The sequence below is a fragment of the Trematomus bernacchii genome, unplaced genomic scaffold (genome assembly GCF_902827165.1).
Source record: "Trematomus bernacchii unplaced genomic scaffold, fTreBer1.1, whole genome shotgun sequence".
Lineage (NCBI taxonomy): Eukaryota > Metazoa > Chordata > Actinopteri > Perciformes > Nototheniidae > Trematomus > Trematomus bernacchii.
Window position 1 is genome coordinate 915,727 of NW_022987888.1, and position 21,231 is coordinate 936,957.

Genomic DNA, 21,231 nt, shown 5'->3' on the forward strand with positions numbered 1-21,231 from the left:
TGTAAGAAATTATGGGGGAATCCCTCCGGAGTGGAGTCATGACGACTGGATCTTGGATTTCTTTCGTGGTTTGTGTTCCAGCTGTCGATTAGCTGTGCGCAGCGTCTCCACTGCAGCCTGTGCGTCTTAACCCCTCCCCGCAGCAACTCTATATCCACCAGTTAAAGGAAATACAACTAATGTGTTGTGTTATATTAGCTGTACAATTGACAGTGACATTATGGTGTTCTTAGTTTCCATACCTCCTGTGTTTTACGAGCGACTTATCAAGTATTTATACAACCTATATACAACCTATAGAAAAGCAAAACGGCGTCAGTTTAAAGTAATTCTGTTTTTCTGCTTACCGCATCATTTATGAGAATACATAACATATTCGAGGTAGTTTTCAATAACATTTCCGTATTTATTTATTTCTCCAAGTTATGTTTTTGTGTGCACTGAGGAGTCTCAAAGCGGCGTTTGTTTAATAATTTTAAGATTGGCTTTAATCCATTTTTGAAAATTAATTCTTCATATATGATACATGAGAGGTAATATTTTATTCATGGTATTATTTAAACATATTTCTCTCCATTCTCCCTTCTGCCAACGGTGTCGCAGTTTCTCGTCTCTCCCGTGTTTGTGCGTAGCGCGTACTCATGGCTTCAGAGTTTGCGTGGAGGACCGCACATTTTCCCGTCAAGTTTGTTTTTTATAAATCGCAAAGATTGCTTAGAAACTGGCGTTATACACCTGAACCCATATCTAAATATGAGAGTCTGTCAAATAAACCCCACAATGTTCAAGTTTGTTTTCTCATTAAATAAAAGTACAGGTTTAAAGTCCTTAAAGGAGACATGTCATGGCCATTTCCACTGATCATAATTCCATTGTTGAGGTCTACTAGAATAGATTTATATTGTGCAATTTTCCAAACTCACATTGGTTTCTCATACAGCATCTCTGTAAACTACGTGTATTCACTGAATTTCACTCTCTGCCTTTAACGGCTCGTTGTAGCTCCAATAGCTCCAGCCCCCACCCTCCCTGTGAGCACAGTGTGCTCTGATTGGTCGGGACGTTGTGAATCGCGCTGAGCTCCGTGGAGGTGTTGTTTCCTTGTTTAGCGATACACAGCGAAACACAGCCAAACTCATCCTGAGCACACACAAAGTCACAGCCGAAGTAAAAACAATAAGTGTGGCTTGATAATGAGTAAGAAAAAGGTTGATAAACGCTGTGAGAATGGGTCTGCAGAGAGAATGGGTCTGCAGAGAGAATGGGTCTGCAGAGAGAATCCCAACTGTCTGTTATCAGCCTGCAGCCAGGGAGGAGAAATCAGCAGAGCTGCCTGCACTGTGTGTGTGTGTGAGGAAGTCCGTGGATTGGTCAATTTGGACCAATCAGCGGGGGCTTAACGTAACGGCTCCACGGATTGGTCCATTTCGTTCCGGGTACGGGATTACATCATCCCGTACCCGGAAGAATCAAATGGACAATGACGTATCTCCAACGATGCGTTTTGGGGAGGTATTTTCTGTGTTAGAGTTTTACTCGCTACAGGGTGTACTTTGAGGGTTTTGACTCTGCACACCGTTTACATGCATAAAAACCTTCATAACACACAAGGGGACGGGTAATAACCGGAAAAGCATGACATGTCTCCTTTAAATAACACAAATGTACCCCAGTGTAAGGGATAACAGTGTTAGGAATATATTGTGATGAAGTGAACACTGACCTGAGGTCTGGGGGTCTCTTTGTTCTCCTCCATGCTGCTCTCAGTGCTCCTTCTCCTGCTGGGTCTCTGAAATAAGTATTAACACTACAGTCAACACAAAACCAATCTACAGCTAAGAAGTAGCTTAACAGCAGAGGTGGGAAGTGCATTTACTCAAGTACTGTACTTAAGCACAACTATAGAGGTACTTGTACTTTACTTGAGTATTTACATTGTATGCTACTTCTACTCCTCTACAGTTCATAGGTAAATTGTGTACTTCGCCTCCACTACATGTATTTAATACCTTTAGTTACTTTACAGATCTGGATGAATGATGTGAAATATAATCAAGTCTTAAATCAGACTTTATTTCCACCTGGAGTAAATTCACAAGCTACAAATGAAAGCCGATTTGTATCCTATGGGAACATGTGGTTTTGTGACAGTTGCTCTGGTTAACCATCTGGTTAAATAAAGGTTTGAAATGTGACAGTTGCTCTAATAAAGAATACATACAAAATATAATAAGTAGTATAATAATCTATTACAGAAAGGAACAAAAATGATGTTGCAAAAATTATGGGATAATATTACTAATTTACTAAAAAAACAAAGTATTCCTTTTCAATATACCAGCAGTTCAAATAAAGACCATTCATATAAACTTGTATATACTTGTACTTTACTTGAGTATTTCCATTTCCTGCTACTTTGTACATATCTATACAAGACACAACATAAGTGTTTTTTATACTTGAGATATGAGTGTCATCTCAAATGAAGGCAAGACTACACAGACTACTATAATGCTGTTTGATTTTAAGCTTCAATTTCAAGGAAACACAGTGTTTTTGTTTCATAAATCAGGTGTCCATGTGCTGCATTAAACAACTCAAAGAATGGAAGTAGCCGAAATAAAAAGCAAAACGGAAATGAAGGCATTACGTCTACCTTTAATATCTATATCTGTATTTCAAAATGTATCGTAAGAGTGCTCGTAATCCACGTTTTTAAAGAATGTAACAGTAATCTGATTGCTTGTTTTTGTAACGTAATTATAATCAAATATAGTTACCTTCTTTTCTGTATCCTGATTAAGTCATAAGCACATTAACATCCCTTTATTTATGTTTAGCGATTAGCCACATAGCATAACAAGCTAAACACAAACCGAACCACAGGAGGCCTTAAATCCGTCCACGGCGACAAAACCACGGTTTAACGGAAAACAGCTCGGATAAAATCACCTGTAAGGATAAACTAACCCTTTGTGTGTGTTTTAAAAGTCTCTTAAACACGTTACATTCGCTATAAACTCCGTAAATCTGCATCAACGGCTGTTAGCAACGTCTGATAGCGTCTGAGTGCTGTATCATGGCAACGGACCGCTGCGCAATGCATCATGGGGAGTGTAGTTTATTTATTTAAACAGCCTTTCACTGGAGACTACAAACAAGACACTGCCGGCTGGTGGTGAATAAATGAATAAAGAAAAGTATGAAAAATAGATAAAAACAACTGGAATTAAATAAATAATAATACATAATAATAATGATAATAATAATAGTAATAATGATAATAGTAATAATGATAATAATAATAATAATAATAATGATAATAATAATGATGATAGTAATAATGATAATAGTAATAATGATAATAATTATAATGATGATAATAATAATAATGATAATAATAATGATAATATAATATATATAGAAAGATACAGATGAGACGGGTAAGACAGAATTTAAATGTTTTTTGTTTTAGAAAATAAATGTGCCATAAAAAATAACCTAGTAACCCTCTGTAATTAGTATTATTATGGACTCAATATATTTCTACATTACTTTTAATACATTTTAAATTCTTAGTAATGAATGAGTAACAAATTGTTCAGAAATGTGCGACATACTGCTCTAATCTATACATTTATTTAAAACATATGAATTTATTAAAGGACAATATGTTGTATTTCTGGTAGTGAACAAGCTACAGAGAATGATCAGCAACATCTTAATGGAGTTTAATAATTTGATAATAATTATTAATCTTACATGACAGACGACAGACTTGTCTTTAAACTTAAAAAAAGTGGTTCTAGTGAACAAAAAATGTTGTCAAATGATTTTGAAAAAACATAATTAAAATGTACACATACAACTCTACCACATACATTGAAAGTTATTTCTCATATATATATATATACAGTATATATATAAAACATATTTGGAAGTTGATGCATCCAAAGCAAAAACCATCAGAACTGTAAATGATCACCAATGATTTTCAAAATAAAACACAGTTGAATCTGTTCATTACAGAAAATTCAGTAGTCGGTAAGATTATGACAGAATAAAAAAAATAGAAAAACAAATATGTTAAGATCAAATATACATTATAAATCTAGCAAACATAAACAAATAAAAGTTACTGAGAAACCAAAAACTTTTATATTGCTAACTTGCATTAGCTCACCTTTTGTCTTTATAAAAGCTCAATGTTTGAGATGTTTTCTTAAATTATATAAAACAAAGGCTGTTCACACCATTTAAACAAAAGACGCTTTCAATTGTTGAATAGACCAAAATAATAACGTTAAAATGTGTGATTCTCTTCACTGAGCATCAATCTGAGTCATGCTGATGTTTAACGTTTATATTGTTTATAATGTGGTAACTTGTCTCATGGTTTTTTCCTGCTCTCCACCTCTTCCTTTGGGTCCTTCAGTTCATTCTCAGCTTCCTCTCTGCCTCTCTTCTCCTCCTGGAGCTTCTTCAGTCACTGGGTTGTAAAGAGAGATAGAGACATTTGAACATTCTTTAGTGAACATAAAATCCTGGTCCTGATGAAAGCTAGTTCCTGATCTGCATCATATTTTTAATGCCAAAAATCTGCTTGATGTTCTCCTTGATCACAGACTCTGCTCAAAAACACATGAATATGAAACTGTATTATTGACTTCATTTTGGACTGAAGACGTGTTTCAGGAGCTTCTTTACTCTTGCTTGGTTTCCAGACAAGATGACGGACATGTTTCTTACTGGGGGAGGTGTCTATATGTGACACAACATAACAAACACCAAGTATCAAGTTCATGAGATTTAAACTTTAACAAACTAATAGGTGGAAAGTAAAATCATCAATAAAAGATGAACCTCTTGAGTCTCCTCCTTCAGCTCCTCTTCCCTCCTCCTCTTCTCCTCTGTGAGTCTCTGCAGATCAGCCTGTAGTCTCTCCACCTGAGAGGAGACACAGACAGAAGAAGAGAGACCTCCAGATAAACTCTTTATAGCTGGACTTTCAGACCGAGATAAGTCACAGAGCTGTCTTTGTTAGTCAGAGTAGAATAGTGAGGAATAACCGGCAGAGAGAAAGAGAGAAAACTTGAATACTATAAAAATAAGTGTGTTTGTGTATTTTATTGATACATTTGCTTCAACAGTATATGTGTATCTTTCTCCTGACCCTGTGCCTCCTTCAGCTGTTCATTAGTCTTAATAAATGATAAATAAATATACATTCAGCTGTTACTTTTCCTCATTTCATTTGAACTGATGATTTGGTTCATTAGTCACAGTACCTCTTATTGATCGCAAGCAGGAGTAAGGTCACTGTGAATTACTTTCAGAAGAGAAAACAACACACACCTCTATGTTGTTATGCAGCAGCTTCTCCTTTAGGACGTGAACTTCTTTCTCAGCTTCCTCCCTCCTCTGCTGCTCCTCCTCAAACTTCCGTCCGGAAACCATCATCCGTCTTATCTAAAAAAGGGAGGAGAGACAATGAAAGACATTTTTCACATTCTCCAAGTACATTTAAGAACAGTTCCACAACAGAACCAGTACAAAAAAAGAATTACTCTCAATAAAGTCAAATGTGCACCTTTGGAAAGTTGGTTGATGTTAGAAAACCATAAAGTTGATAAATTCCACAACGTGACAACTTACTGAAGAAGACTTAGAAACACTGGCTTGACCTGCTTGGCTTCTTTTCAACTGTGTAGAAAGGGAGAAAGAGACCTAATTATATTAGATTTTTTTCAAAACTATTATTCTGCTTTTTGGGGTTTTCCCTCTCCTGTAGTGTGTTCTATTTGTGTGCATGTAAATAGTCTGCAAAGGGAGGCTGTGGCTCAGTGCGTTGATCTTTGGATCAAGGAAGCACTGATTCAAATCCCACTGCAGTCAGCATGTCGTTGGGTCCCTGGGCAAGACACTTTACGCCAAATTGCTCCACAGTATTGAATGTATAAGTCACTTTGGGTAAAAGCGTCTAACATGACATGTAATGCAATGCAAAGGCTAAAATCCCTATGTTCCCTCAAAAGGGAGTTTCTCTCCCACAAACCAGGACGCTCAAAACGTTAACACAGAGACAATGGTTTCTTTTCATTAAATTAGAACAGATATCTCAATAGATACAGCAAAGTTGGACTCCAGATCCTCCGTCGTAATCTGCAGGTTGGCCTTTATCCTCTGAATGTCCTCCTGGAGCTGCTGGACTTCAGCTTTCTTGCGTTCAAACTGGGAGTAAAAGAAAAAGAGAGACCAACTTTAATATAATTGGATTTGATATATTAGGGCAGGGTCAACACATTTACATCATGGAATATGTAAACAAAAAGAAGTCATGGTGTCCTGCAAGGTTCTGTACTGGGACCTATTCCATTAACTTATTTAGGATTCCTTTAGGTAAAATATATAAAAAAAGAATCCATAAGTTACATTTTTAGTATTCAGTTAAAGTAGAAGTACTCAGATCTTGTGCTTGAGTTAAAGTAGAACAACTCAGATCTTGTACTTGAGTTAAACAACTCAGATCTTTTTACAGCCGTAGTACTGTAAAAAGCACGACCAATCATCTGAGCCGGCCCGGCTAAAATAACTGGATGGCCTACCTGCCTGTCAGCCTTCCATCTGTGCACAAACTTATCTCGTCCCCTCATTGGTCATGTGCGCGTTCGTGTGTGTTGGAGGAGGGGCTCTGTAAGGAAGTCTGAAGGAAGGGGCATATTTTTTCCGGCTGTGTACTTTCAAATTCTAGCGCACTCGAGCTGGTTTCTCCATTCTTACCTACCCTACCTTTAAGTACAGTACTTGAGTAAATGTTCTTCCCACCTCTGCTGTTAAGCTACTTCTTAGCTGTAGATTGGTTTTGTGTTGACTGCAGTGTTAATACTTATTTCAGAGACCCAGCAGGAGAAGGAGCACTGAGAGCAGCATGGAGGAGAACAAAGAGACCCCCAGAACTCAGGTCAGTGTTCACTTCGTCACAATATATTCCTATCACTGTTATTCCTTACACTGGGGGACATTTGTGTTATTTAAGGACTTTAAACCTGTACTTTTGTTTAATGAGAAAACAAAGTTGAACATTGTGGGGTTTATTTGACAGACTCTTATATTTAGATATGGTTTCAGGTCTATATCAGTATGTAGTGTCTCTACTTTAAAGAGTCCTCTGCTGCTGATGTTCAGGTGTATATCAGTATGTAGTGTCTCTACTTTAAAGAATCCTCTGCTGCTGATGTTCAGGTGTATATCAGTATGTAGTGTCTGTACTTTAAAGAGTCCTCTCCTGCTGATGTTCAGGTGTATATCAGTATGTAGTGTCTCTACTTTAAAGAGTCCTCTCCTGCTGATGTTCAGGTGTATATCAGTATGTAGTGTCTCTACTTTAAAGAATCCTCTGCTGCTGATGTTCAGGTGTATATCAGTATGTAGTGTCTGTACTTTAAAGAGTCCTCTCCTGCTGATGTTCAGGTGTATATCAGTATGTAGTGTCTCTACTTTAAAGAGTCCTCTCCTGCTGATGTTCAGGTGTATATCAGTATGTAGTGTCTCTACTTTAAAGAATCCTCTGCTGCTGATGTTCAGGTGTATATCAGTATGTAGTGTCTGTACTTTAAAGAGTCCTCTCCTGCTGATGTTCAGGTGTATATCAGTATGTAGTGTCTCTACTTTAAAGAGTCCTCTCCTGCTGATGTTCAGGTGTATATCAGTATGTAGTGTCTCTACTTTAAAGAGTCCTCTCCTGCTTGATGTTCAGGTGTATATCAGTATGTAGTGTCTCTACTTTAAAGAATCCTCTGCTGCTGATGTTCAGGTGTATATCAGTATGTAGTGTCTCTACTTTAAAGAGTCCTCTCCTGCTGATGTTCAGGTGTATATCAGTATGTAGTGTCTCTACTTTAAAGAGTCCTCTCCTGCTTGATGTTCAGGTGTATATCAGTATGTAGTGTCTCTACTTTAAAGAGTCCTCTCCTGCTTGATGTTCAGGTGTATATCAGTATGTAGTGTCTCTACTTTAAAGAGTCCTCTCCTGCTGATGTTCAGGTGTATATCAGTATGTAGTGTCTCTACTTTAAAGAGTCCTCTCCTGCTGATGTTCAGGTGTATATCAGTATGTAGTGTCTCTACTTTAAAGAGTCCTCTCCTGCTTGATGTTCAGGTTTATATCAGTATGTAGTGTCTCTACTTTAAAGAGTCCTCTCCTGCTGATGTTCAGGTGTATATCAGTATGTAGTGTCTCTACTTTAAAGAGTCCTCTCCTGCTTGATGTTCAGGTGTATATCAGTATGTAGTGTCTCTACTTTAAAGAGTCCTCTCCTGCTGATGTTCAGGTGTATATCAGTATGTAGTGTCTCTACTTTAAAGAGTCCTCTCCTGCTTGATGTTCAGGTGTATATCAGTATGTAGTGTCTCTACTTTAAAGAGTCCTCTCCTGCTAATGTTCAGGTGTATATCAGTATGTAGTGTCTCTACTTTAAAGAGTCCTCTCCTGCTGATGTTCAGGTGTATATCAGTATGTAGTGTCTCTACTTTAAAGATTCCTCTCCTGCTAGTATAGAGTAGCATAACATGGAAATATTCAAGTAAAGTACAAGTACCTCAAAATTATACTTAAGTACAGTACTTGAGTAAATGTACTTTCAATTAGTTACTTTAAATCCATGTGTTCCCTCCAGAGGGAGTTTCTCTCCCAGTATGTAACACTCGCACTCCCTTGGGCTAGCGCTCCGACACATTGTACGTGATAGGCTAAAGGGCGGGACATCTCTAAGCGGTTGACCAATCACAACAGAGCCTTAAAACATGGAGACATGTCTCAATAGAGGCACTTAAAGGTGGGGTAGGTAATTTTGGAGAAACCAGCTCGAGTGCGCTAGAATTTGAAAATACACAGCCGGAAGAAATCTGCTACTTCCTTACAGAGCCCCTCCTCCAACACACACGAACGCGCACATGACCAATGAGGGCACAAGATAAGTTTGTGCACAGATGGAAGGCTGACAGGCAGGTAGGCCATCCAGTTATTTTAGCCGGGCCGGCTGGATTACTGGATTAGTCGTACTTTTTACAGTACTACAGCTTCCACAGATCAAATTTTTTAATGGATTTTTTGTCAAAGCACTTCAGATATTCATTGCTATCGGGATGTTAAGAGCATTCCATGAAATATAACAAGTGTATCTCGAGCCGGTTTCTCAAACTTACCTACCCCACCTTAAATACTAATATCAACCTGAACATCAGCAGGATATCTCCTTTTAAAGACTTAAAAACTTGTATTTTTGATGTTGACATGGTTAAAACAGAAATTATTATAGTCTGCTACAAACACCTCCGCAAAACATTACGTAAATATATAAAACAAAGAAGATTGTGCCTGAAAACAGTTTTAAAATAAATAAATTACAAACCTCTTTTATTTTGGTGTCTGTTTCCTCCTGTTGAGCATCGAGCTTCTTTTTCAGTGTCTTCACTTTCTGCTCAGCTTTCTTTTCCTTCTGTTCTCCAGTTTTGCGAGACTGGATCATTATTAAGAAATGTGATTTTTATTGTAGAAGGAACCCTCTTTCAAAAAATCTAAGCATCAGATTTTTCTAAATATCAAATGAGAAAGCTCAGCTCTTAATACAAAAAGAAATTCTGCATATCATTGAAAAATGTTCCTGTGTAGCATGATTTCAGGCTTGTGGCTGTTTGATCGTTTGTAATTGAGGAACTCTTGTATATCATATACAGCATATTATAATATATAAATATAATACATAATGTGCTTAAATCATGCCCACTTACAGGATGATGACTTTGTAAGCTGCCAAATGAGGTCTGTAATTTCTCCAGCTGTGAGAGGAGAAGAACATGAGTAGTACATTACATAATGTGATAATTGCAAGTTATAATCATTTTTGTGATTTCAATAAAAAAAATCAGATTCAAGATCTAGACATGAAGGAACCTTTGTGTTTTTGCTCTCCAGCTCATCTTTCAGGGACTGTAGCTCAAACTCGGACTTCTGTTTCTCATTAAGGAGATTCGGCAGCTCGTTTTTCTTTGTTTTAACCTGAAAGAACAGCAAGAAGATTCAGAGAGAAAACATATGAATTCATTCACATTTAATATTTAAAAAAAAGACTGTCTTGATTTGGTCTCCACTTGGACCTGCACTGTAACTTAGTCCTGTCTATAATTTGGACAACAATATTAAGAAACTTTAACAGATGTTGATGTATTATAAGGGTGAATAGACCAAAATTAGTGTCCAGTTTCAATTCTTACCTTTTCACTCTTCTTTTCCAAATCTCCCTTCAAAACCTCCATATACACAGTGTGAGCTGTCATCAGCTGTCCTCTTTCTTCTTCAGTGACACACTGATCTTCAGCTTTAAAGCGGTTCTTCTTTTCTCCTCTATCAACTTCATGCAAAAGCTTTCCTGTGTGAAATAAAGTTGACATTTAGTTGAACTATAATGAGGCATTATAGTGTAAGAGACATTTCATTCAATAATTAGCTATATTGTACTGTATATTTGGCTATTAATTTAAAACAAACCACCATATGGTTTATTAACACCATGACCTATAAAATACTGATATTTTGACCATCATAACTGTAATGAACACAATTCATTGCAAAACCATAAACCATGTGACTGTCGGAGTATAGTGTAAAATTCACTTATATTTGCCTGAAATCCCAAAATGTGCATGTTTTAATTATTTATTCAAGTTTGGTTTTAATCAACATGTATATATTTTATTGACTTCTAAGGTGTGATTTTATAATAATCATTGCATGGTTTTACTTGTGCTGTGTGGTTTTTAATGGAGTGATAATTGCATTATTTTACCTGTGAATCTGGTTTGTTTTTACCTGGGATTCGCATGATTGGAAACGAATGCGTCTGACTGGACAAACCAACTTTTTCTCCCCGGGAAAGTCCCTGCTCTCTAGCAGGGACTATCTGGGGGTGAAAAGCTTCGCAAAAACTAGGTTCAAGTTCCAGATCTTTTTGGTGTGAACACAAAATCCCAAGAACTATCTGAACTATTCCTGGGAAAAGTTTTAAAGTATATAAAAAGTGTGAAAGCGCCTATTGGGATAGTGGTGTTCTAATGGATAGTGAGGTGGGCTGAAGATCGGAAGGTTGTGAGTTCAATTCCCGCCTGGAACAACACCACTAGTGTGCCCTTGAGTAAGGCACTTAGTCCTTAGTTACTCCAGGGAGAATGTCCCTGTAATTGGTCATTGTAAGTCGCTTTGGATAAAAACGTCAGCTAAATGAAATGTAATTGACAGTTTTAAAAGACAACATTCTGCTTGGTCTTGATTCCAACCAGTTTTACCTTGAAGTGTTATTTTAGCTATTTTAACTAGTGTTTTATTACCTTTTATCATTACCTTGTTGTTTTTAACCATTTTATAAATAGATCTATTTTAGTATTTTAATTGTAATTTATTCATTATAATAAATGATCTAAAATCTGTCCTGTGGTCCTCTATTCTTTGACGGGGGAAATGAATTGCTGGTATATGAAAAAAGAACCTCACACATGAGTATAAGTAGACCTTCACAAAGCACTGCAATTCATTAGTGACTCACTGTATATGTTTTGTCTCCACTTCCACACAAAAAAGGAAATCAACAGAATGCAAACAGCCAAACTGACGGCCAGACCAATAATGACAGGACTGGAGCTTAAAGAAATCATCTGAAATGATAAAACACAGGACATCGCAGCATTTATGTAAAAATAGACCTCAGATATTCAAAACTAAAACATGTTAAAGGAACATTTAGTCTACCTGGAACATGGAAGTGCGTCTGTGTGGTGCGGGTGGTGTTGTGGTGCTGGACTCTGCAGGTGAAGCTGCTGCTGGGTCTCTTCTCCACAGTCACTCTGCTGCTGACAGTATAGAGGTCATCAGGACCTCTGACTGTCTCTGGAGGTCCAGCAGAGAGGAGCTTCCCCTCAGCGTCCAGCCACAACACCTCAGGCTCCGGATACCAGCCTGCAGACTCACACTGCAACACCACTCCTCCGCTCTGACCGTCCAGCCCTGATAAACTGATGACAGGCGGAGAGGAAGGACTGGATGCTGAACATAAGAGAAATGTTTATAACAGGAGTGTCAGTGGGAGCAAAATACTGACACTTTGCACAATAATTAATAATAAAAAAATTTGCTAATTGAAATGTGTGCAAGGCTAATAACTAACATTCCTGCATAAATGCATTTGTTGAATTATGTACATGTTTAAAAGCTCTCTGCTTTTTTATAGCTTTACATTATGATTATATAGCGTGATGTTTTTATTAATTAAATGTTTTTCTATATTACTCACCTTCAAAGTCTTCAGTTGCCTCTCTTAGGTAACCACTTAATTCTTAATACTTTATTTGAAATGTATTTTGAAATGAAACTGGTTTATGACCCCTGTACTGAGTAGTTTAAAACCATAGAAATCAAGTACCTGACATTCATGTTGCCAATAAGCTTTCTAAATAAATTCAGTTTTGCAAATAATCATCGTACAAATATTGAAATACTGAAATGTTGGTAACCATGACTAACACCGACTGGTTGCCGTTAGGTCTTTCTAAAGGTTCTAAAAGATAAATACTGCATCCTTGACAAAGCATACACCAAACTCCACCATGAACACAAACTCTGAGGGTACTTACCAAAAACTAGCTTAACAGATGATTGTTTATGCTTTAGAGGAATATCACATTTATACGTTCCCAGATCAGAGAGTTGTACTTTGGAGAGTTTCAGTGAAATGTTCCCATGCTTCAGCTCATCTCTGAACAGCGAGGTTCTCCCTTTGTAGGAAGGATTTCTGGTCTTTTGGAGGTCCTGACCAGCACGCAACACGTTGACATATATTGGGTTTAAGTCGGATCTCGTCCACTCCAACGTGTCTGCAGTAACATCCATCTCAGGCTCCAGGTGACACGGCAAAATCACATCATGTCCAAGTGTTGCCACTATAGGCTGAGGAGGACCGATTAACTGAGACTGACCTGGAGAGAAATGGATGTGTTTTAATAAAGTTTTGTTTATTTATAACATTTAAAAAGTATTGCTCAAAGCTGTTGAGATAAAGGTTAAGACCCTATTGGTGAGCTTTACTAAAGCGTATCCTGCTTAATCGTCTTTTTAACTTGAGTGGGACCATAGTTTACTAAATGAACATCATGCTGTATTGGCAAAAAATTATAATTTATGATAAATTACAACTACAACGATCTGCATTTAACAATACACAATAACTTCATGCACAAAAAAAACCCTGTTATAGTTATTAAACAATAAGATGTACTTTAGGACTGGCTGTGTTGTTACACCTTGAGAGACTGAGTGCAAAATCATCTCTTAAAGCCCCAAAAACTGCATTTATTATTATGGGACAGGCTTAATCATTGATACGATATATATATAAGGAGAGATAAACTTTGCTTATTTATTCAATTTATTAAAAAGAGACCTTGTACAGTTTAAAACATGAATGCCACCATTTTTAACTGTCACTAAAGCAGTTTGTAGCTTTTAGAACTATACAATCATATAATGCTGTGGTAGAGACCTTTCAATCACAAGGAAGCCCAGAAGCATAGCCTGCTTTTCCGTCTATTTTACTGACCATCATAAACCAAATGAACATTATGCTGATTAAAGAACAACCTAAAACTATCATTTCAGACAATAAAGTCATTAGGAAAATGTTCACCGAGGTAATGAATCAAGTGAGAAATAGGCTCATATTTTAAAAGACTTATATGCAATCAGAATTGTTACTATTGCATTAAAGCACCCCAACTTTATCGCATCCTGTTCACTTTCCTATGCAAGCAAACGGTATGAAAACACATTCACTTTAGGTGGCCAAGTACATTTGTATCTTTGCTTCACTCAGAGTTCAAATCTTATCAAAGCTGAATGTCATTCGCCTTTATTCACACGTATGACCTTGCCTTTATGTGTATTTTACTCTTTATTGAACCATAATTAAAAAAATCTATATCATGCTGTATTGTAGAAAACTTGAAAATGTTCACTGAGGTAATAAATCAGGTTGCAGTATGCTCATCCTCTCATACACTCCTATACAATCTGACTTCTTTTTAAAAACAGATCAGCCCCCTGCTGGATATTTTATTAACTTTTCAGACCTGGGGTTGGCGCCTGCATTTAAGAAACTTACTCAATAGCAATCTTAACATTTAATAAAATATATCAATGCCCATATCATCAGCATTCAATCCAAAAGTCTCATGTGAGTTCATGACTGTATTGGTGTGTGTGTTACCTCTACAGGAGTGTGTGAGGAGCAGATAGAAAACCAAAACACTGAGAGGTCTGAGTGGAAACTGAGAGGACAGTCTGTCAGTCTGGAGAAGCATCCTGCAGCTCTGAAAATAAACCAGTACATACAGTGTATACAAACATGATTTAAATGTTCATCCTATATTTTAGTACCTAGTATGGGTCAAAGTCAAGAGATGGGTGAACATGTAAAAACCTTGTCGGTGCTCCTTCAAAAATAAAGGTATCTTTGTGATTCATCAGTCTGAAAGGCAGTGGAAATGCAGTTGTAGATTAGTTAAATATGCAACACAATAAAAATAAGACTAAACAAATCAGAACAAACACAGTAGTGCAATTCTGAAGTGCATGTTTTAAAACTGCATCGGGTTAGACTTAGACCTTATAATAATTATAAATAGTATTTCTCTATGTATCTGTTTGTTAAATCTGTTTTTGTGTCAAACATAGATGGATTTTCTTTGTCATACCCTGTACATTGAGGTCGGCGTTTCAGTTTTGCATTTAAGGACACCGCTCCCAGATCAGAACTGAATGACATTTATATGTGTATAAAACATTTGAACCAACACAAAGGCTATTAAAAGACATTTTGTATCTTCTACAAACTATTCTTGAGGTCTGTTTTTCTAAAATATAAGTTAAAACATGTGTAACAAAAGAAATTCACAAGCTGCCGTACCTGTTTCCAGATGTCTGAAAAGCTTTGACCTCAATAATTCACTAATGATTAACATTTTCAGATTCTGGACTTTGAGCCTGTTGCCAGGTAACTTATAAACATGGTTCTTTGATTCCTTGTCAACTTTGTAGAAGAGGAGTGTTTATGAGGCAGGTGTAATATCAGTTTTCTTGCTGCAGGGGGCAGAGCAGGACTTGTTTCTCAGGTCCACACTGACTGAAATCAAACAGCTTAATTAGGGCCAGAGCACCAGCGTGAGAGGAAACCTATTGTTATTGAAGAGATTATTATTATTCATATTATTATTCTTCTCACACGAGAATGCATTTTTGAGGCCCTTCCCATGGTTTGATCAGTCTATAATTTGACACAGACGTTCTGCAGTGAATAGGTCAACAGTTGCCACCTTGCTCGCTAGCGCCACCTATGAAAATCAAATTTATGAAAACGTACCAAGCGCGCACCCTTAGTCCGATTGACCTGACATTTTGCACACATATCCGGCTGGGCCTGCTCTACAAAAAAACAGAAACATATTTACTTTAATTTAGAATTTTGAGTTTATCAACACCAAATGTGGTATACAGCATCTGCGGAGGGTCAGACATGTTTCCATGAAAAAATAGCAAGGTCAGTCGGAAAACATGGCGGCCGTTAATCAAAACGTCTTCGCAAAAAGGCGGGGCCTGGAAATAAATGCTCATAACTCATCAACAATTTATCCAATTATCACAAATTTTAGTGGATATGTTCAGTCTTTCTTGGAAAATAGGCAAAACAAAGCATTTTCAATTATGGACCATAGGGGGCGCCAAAAACACTACAAATGTATTACTCAAAAACGGATGGACCAAATTTTACAAAATTTGACACGTTTACTCTCAGGTCGAGCATTTACTGTATTCTGCCAGGTCATAAAGTTTGAGGAATTTGGGCGTGGCTTATGATGCATTAAATTAGTTTGTTCAATTTGGAATGGGTGACTGTCCAGAAACTTGGTACACATGTCACAATCCATGACCTTCTGGAGAATGTACAAACAATTCTGAATGTTTGGTGAAAATAGTTCAGTAGCGCCCCCTAATGTGTGGTAGTCACATAGAGTTTCTCCGATATGCACAACATTTTGCATGCACATTGCTCATGTCATTGCGGACATATTACTCATTGGCTTTCTTTAGCCCCGCCCCTCAGGAAGTTGGCCATTTGGAAAATTGTAAATTGAGAAGGAATAGTCGATAGCAAAAATAGCTCGGCCTTAGGCTCAAGGAAAACAAATCGTTTTTGATGATTTATATGTGTCAAACTATTCAAAGCTACTTGCATATAGATTCTCTAATACTCATCAGATTTGGCATACACATTGCTGTTATTATTGTGAACATATTTCAAGTTGTCTTTAACCAGCCCCACCAACCGGATGTCGGTCATTGTGAAATATATGCGTTTTACCTGCGTTTTTAGCAATATTTTACAAACTTCTCCTAGTATAGGGAGTTTGAAGAAATTCTAATTCAGACTGGGTTAAGTGTATATCCAATGTGATGCTTAATTGCAAAGGAATAGTTGATAGCTGAAATGGGGAGCTCGTAGGTGAAGGGATAACGTACAATATTTGACGATTTATGTGACAAATTACCCAAAACTACTCGGTTTGTCTAATATTCACAAAACTTGGTAAACACATTGCTCTTACGATTGCAAACATATTTCAAATAGGGTTACATTGGTCCTGCCCACCCTGCAGTCGGCCATTTTGGAAAAAAACTTTTTTAGCAAACTTTTACAAACTCAGAACAATGTCAATTCTCGACAGAATACCCAAATATCACATGTGATGTTATCTTGCAAAGGAATAGTCAATAGCTCGTACGATGAATTAGTAGGTCAAGGGAGAACACACCATGTTGAGGATTTATATGTGTCAACCAAACATTGTCTGATCTGCTCCAAACTTGATATGCCTGACGAGAGTCCGGACCTGAGGCCCTCCGGTCATATATGGGAGGCTTGAGTCATACCACCGCCCGCCCGAGCTGGGAAATGTAACGCCACGGCAACTGGCGAGCCCGCCGACTGGTGAAGGATGCGAAGGCCCGTTCAACACTGCGTGCAGTTTTAATTGTACATGTTTATGCGGTTTTATTATTACATGCCCGCCTGCCAACCTTGATAACATATTTTTTGACATCCTTTTTTTGCTAAAGTAAGGCCTATACTGTCCATAGACAAAACCATAATATAGACAAGCAACCTTGATCTCTGTGCTATGATAAAGGTGGAGTAAAACACCAGAAGTCTTATTGCAGTTTTTATTCAACCCATTCAACAGAACACAGTAAAACCATTGAAACACTGGAAGTCATGAATACTTTCAGGTCAGCCTCACAGCACTGAGCAGAAACACACAGTGTCACGTGTGTGCTCAGAAATAAGCTGAACAGGAAGAGGAGGTGTTCATCTACATGCATGTATTTAATTCTGATGCTCAGTCATTGAGCAGGAAGTCAACATGGAGGTCATAGCTCTCTGCTTCACACCGTGTGAGTTTGATATTTTCCTGTTTATAGACTAATTAATAAAAGAGATAATGGTTAATACTCAGTTTTCTTCCTTGGTCTGTTCAGTGATGCTCATTATCCTCGTTGTACATGTTCAGAACAACGGTAAGCAGGACTTTTTACTCTAACTGTGCACATTGAGAGGGAAAGTCAGTGTGGGCTGCAATTGTATTGATAACGTGATTTATGTCAGACTTTTCCAGTGAGTTTTTATATTTGTTTTTCAATCAGAAGCAGCTTTCCGTATCGTTCCAACCCGACTGCAGCTCTTTGAACAGGAGTCAGTCTCCTTTCACTGCGAGGGTCTCGACGGCTCCACTCAGCTGAGAGGGATCAGGGATGCTGGGGAGTTTATTTCCAGTTGTAGTGAGAGGACCCCCGTACTATACTGCACCATTAAAAGAGCCTATAGTGGAGATAGTGGAGATTACTGGTGTGAGGCTGACGGAGGAGAAAGGAGCCACAGTGTCACCATCTCTGTCAATGGTGGGTTAAAGGCTTCATAAGTACATTGCATGAAATGTACTTAATTATCTTCAGAAAAGTACACAAGACAATGAGAGAGCTAAAAGAAGAGATTTAAACAGATCGAGCACCCATAAAGTGAGCCATCACGTTTATCACTAAAACAAGGGAGTTTCTGAGTTATTATCTGGATAGTCCTGTCCTGCCTGTGAGAGAGGGCAGCGCTGTGATTAATATTCACCTCTGTGCAAACACTACTTTACATGACATTTTAGTTTCTGATTAACTTGTCATTGTGTTTTCTTTCTAATAGGGAGGCATGTATCTAACTTTACATACACAGTATTTCAGGATGTCATCTCTGTCCTCTCTCCAATTTTCGTAAATACCTCACATGTTTTCTCCATGTTGTTCAGGTGGCTCTGTGATCCTGGAGAGTCCCGTCCTCCCTGTGAGAGAGGGCAGCGCAGTGACACTGAGCTGCAGAAACAAGACGACCACTTCCTCCATCCTGTCAGCTGACTTCTATAAAGATGGCCGCCTCATCAGGAGCAGCTCAACAGGAAACATCACCATCCAAAGAGTCTCTAAATCTGAAGAAGGACTCTACAAGTGCAGCATCCCTGACGGTGGAGAATCACCAGAAGCTTGGCTGGCTGTCAGAGGTGAGATATTGCATGAAAGCTAACATTTGGAGAATATATGTGGAGTTTTATATTATAGTATATTCACGTTGTGTTGTGTTTGCAGCTGTTCACAGAGAGACGTGTCCCTCCTTGGATCACTCCCTTCACGTCCTCCTCGTCTTAAGGACTGTGTTCACCGTAGTGATGGTGGCTCTGCTGCTGCTGCTGGTGGGACTGCTGCATTGTGGGAAACTCAGGGTCACACAGAAATAACTCATGTACAAAGGTTAGAGATAGTTTGGTCATCAAGACAATGAACACCACGATCTGAGGACATTATCACTTTCTTCAGCATTGTATCTCTTCTTCTGCTCAGGTTGTGTGTGAGGTGTGTAACTTCTCTGTGTCACATGATGGTACGAGCAGCAGCTGCTAGACTTTCTCACACTCAAGACAAAGTTAAAAACCACAGAGATACTGACTGACGCATGCATTTATTTTAAAAGGCGAGCTGATTGTATGTTGTTTTTTTATTTTAATTTTAGACTCCAGATACTTTCAGCTTCTCAGACATGTCTGTATAAATAAATGAATGCATCTGTAAAGAGGCCTTCAGGAGGATTTATAGAAACAAGTAACTTATAACATATAAAAGACTTGTGAGGTTTGAACGTGGTAGATACCTGCTAGATTGTTAGCATGCTAACTTTGGCTTATAGCTCAAAGGACGGCTGTGAGCCTCAGAGAGAAACAAGACTGTAGACTGAAAGAAAAAAACTGTGTTTATTTGAACAGAAATCATGTCAACGTGTTTTCAGTCAACAAAACTAACTTATCTGGTTTTGGGTTCAAAACATAATTTAATCAATTAGATCACATTGAAATTAAACATTATCTCTCACAGGACATTAAAAACATATTTGGAAGTTAACATGGCCGTAAGCTAATATCAAAATGTTACATCAGTACATGTACATACACAAATAAAATACATTTGTACATCTTACATAAACTTACATTTTGGCAATTTACACGGACAAACAAAAACAACAAACTTTTATTTTATGCTCACATTTTGTATTAATAAGAGTGGAATATTTGTTGATTCTTAAAGATATTTTGCACAATAAAAGTGGAGATTTAGTAAATTATAAAAGCAGTGGCAGCGAAATAAAGGCAGGTCTTTTCACCACAAAACATGTTTAAACTGTTAAATAAACCTGAATAGTTAAAGTAAAGTGTGTGATTTAATATAAATGAATTGCTGATCTCTGAGTCTTCCTGTTCCTGTGAACTCTTTTAGTTCTGATGAACTAAAGCAGATCGCATTCACACCAAAATGAGTTCCTGGGGGTGGATTAGGCAAATGAACCGCTGACGTCACTTCTTCTTCTTCTGCTTTGGGTTTACTGGCAGGCCGCAAACAACTTCACGGCGAGTACAGTAGGTGGCGGTATGCACCTTAAAGTTGCAATCCGCCAAAAAACCGAGAGAAAAAGAAGAAGAAAAACCTCCCGCGCCCACTTGCTGTAAATGAGGCGTCTGTTTACCTTCCTACCTCAGATATGAGCTTCGTCTGCGTTATTTAAAGCTCCCATGTCATGCTTTTCCGGTTATTACCCGTCCCCTTGTGTGTTATGAAGGTTTTTATGCATGTAAACGGTGTGCAGAGTCAAAACCCTCAAAGTACACCCTGTAGCGAGTAAAACTCTAACACAGAAAATACCTCCCCAAAAGGCCTCGTTGGAGATACGTCACTGCCCATTTGAGTCTTCCATTTAGTTCCGGGTACCGCCTGATGTCATGCGGTACCCGGAACGAAATGGACCAATCCCGAAGAGCTATGGCCACACCAGCAGCGGCGTGTTCCTCCTCCAGAGGTTCGAAGAACCGGCATTTCACAGACGAAAGCTTCCAAAACATTGCCCAGTTTGAGGCCGGATATGCACAGCTTGTTTGGACCGTTTGGAGCAGGGGAAGATCTGGGTATACAACCTGTAAGTTTGCATTGTTATTTGTGTATTTATCAAACAAGACTGTTTAAATGTGTAAACTGTGTTGGACTGCTAAGCCATTGACACAGTGCTAACTGTGCTAACTAAGTTGCTAGAGTTTCCATATATCAACTCTAATATCAGCAGATGGCCTTGCATACATGTATCTCATAGCAGGAGAATGTCTGCATTCACACACAAAATACCTATTGACAGTATACTGCGGGTGATTTGCCGGTCAGTCGCGAAACGTAATTACATTATAGCTGGCGTAGCGATCTAACACACGGAGCACTAGTTTTGGTCAGAAAAACATTTTTGTGATGCTACGTTGCTAGCGTTTAAATATATCAACTACAATGTCAGCAGATGGCCTTACATGTTTGTCATGGCAGGAGAATGTCTGCAGTCACACACACGGAATACTCATACAGTATACTCCGGTTTACCGTACATTGTGACCGTACATATACTGCATGTAGCTAACGAGGCTAGCTGTATGCTAGCGCAAAACAATGTATTCATGCAAGTTACATTGTATGGTAGCAGAATACCCGTATACGATTGCAATTATAAA

The 21,231-nt window shown here is 38.0% G+C and overlaps 2 protein-coding genes and 1 pseudogene across 3 annotated transcripts; 1 reads left to right on the forward strand and 2 right to left on the reverse strand.

Moving 5' to 3' along the window:
• The window catches only part of LOC117469815, a 117,498-nt pseudogene extending 114,418 nt beyond the window's left edge, over window positions 1-3,080 (reverse strand).
• A 1,022-nt stretch (window positions 3,081-4,102) lies between these two features.
• LOC117469859 (vicilin-like seed storage protein At2g18540) lies at window positions 4,103-14,409 on the reverse strand. 2 transcript variants are annotated; one of them, XM_034114315.1, is made up of 11 exons: window positions 11,801-12,104; window positions 11,598-11,706; window positions 10,273-10,427; window positions 9,953-10,057; window positions 9,790-9,837; window positions 9,411-9,518; window positions 6,130-6,231; window positions 5,656-5,703; window positions 5,356-5,469; window positions 4,864-4,947; window positions 4,103-4,489 (listed from the first exon to the last, which is right to left on the reverse strand). In XM_034114315.1, exons 1-11 carry the CDS (start codon window positions 11,807-11,809, stop codon window positions 4,487-4,489), a joined length of 885 nt encoding a protein of 294 aa, XP_033970206.1. In that variant the 5' UTR covers window positions 11,810-12,104; the 3' UTR covers window positions 4,103-4,486. The 2 variants fall into 2 exon arrangements, 1 of the variants encoding a protein (XP_033970206.1); XR_004554627.1 differs by lacking the exons at window positions 4,103-4,489; window positions 4,864-4,947; window positions 5,356-5,469; ... (2 more) ...; window positions 9,411-9,518; window positions 9,790-9,837 and adding exons at window positions 12,682-13,023; window positions 14,310-14,409 and having other exon boundaries at window positions 11,801-12,094.
• A 3,198-nt stretch (window positions 14,410-17,607) lies between these two features.
• Window positions 17,608-19,558, forward strand: LOC117469860 (low affinity immunoglobulin gamma Fc region receptor II-like). Its single transcript, XM_034114316.1, has 4 exons — window positions 17,608-17,674; window positions 17,801-18,055; window positions 18,451-18,699; window positions 18,785-19,558. Exons 1-4 carry the CDS (start codon window positions 17,638-17,640, stop codon window positions 18,931-18,933), a joined length of 690 nt encoding a protein of 229 aa, XP_033970207.1. The 5' UTR covers window positions 17,608-17,637; the 3' UTR covers window positions 18,934-19,558.
• The last annotated feature ends 1,673 nt before the right edge of the window (window positions 19,559-21,231 follow it).

What these genes read in the sequence shown, in the direction of transcription:
- LOC117469859 (XM_034114315.1), bottom strand. An exon ending in TGGAAAAGAAGAGTGAAAAG is followed by an intron (nt 10,058 to 10,272) that starts GTAAGAATTGAA and finishes CTGTTCTTTCAG; the next exon opens with GTTAAAACAAAGAAAAACGA. An exon ending in TGCTGCATAACAACATAGAG is followed by an intron (nt 4,948 to 5,355) that starts GTGTGTGTTGTT and finishes GTCTCCTCTCAG; the next exon opens with GTGGAGAGACTACAGGCTGA.
- LOC117469860 (XM_034114316.1), top strand. Translation starts at nt 17,638, where the DNA reads ATGCTCATTATCCTCGTTGTACATGTTCAGAACAACG. An exon ending in TGTCACCATCTCTGTCAATG is followed by an intron (nt 18,056 to 18,450) that starts GTGGGTTAAAGG and finishes CATGTTGTTCAG; the next exon opens with GTGGCTCTGTGATCCTGGAG. An exon ending in AGCTTGGCTGGCTGTCAGAG is followed by an intron (nt 18,700 to 18,784) that starts GTGAGATATTGC and finishes TTGTGTTTGCAG; the next exon opens with CTGTTCACAGAGAGACGTGT.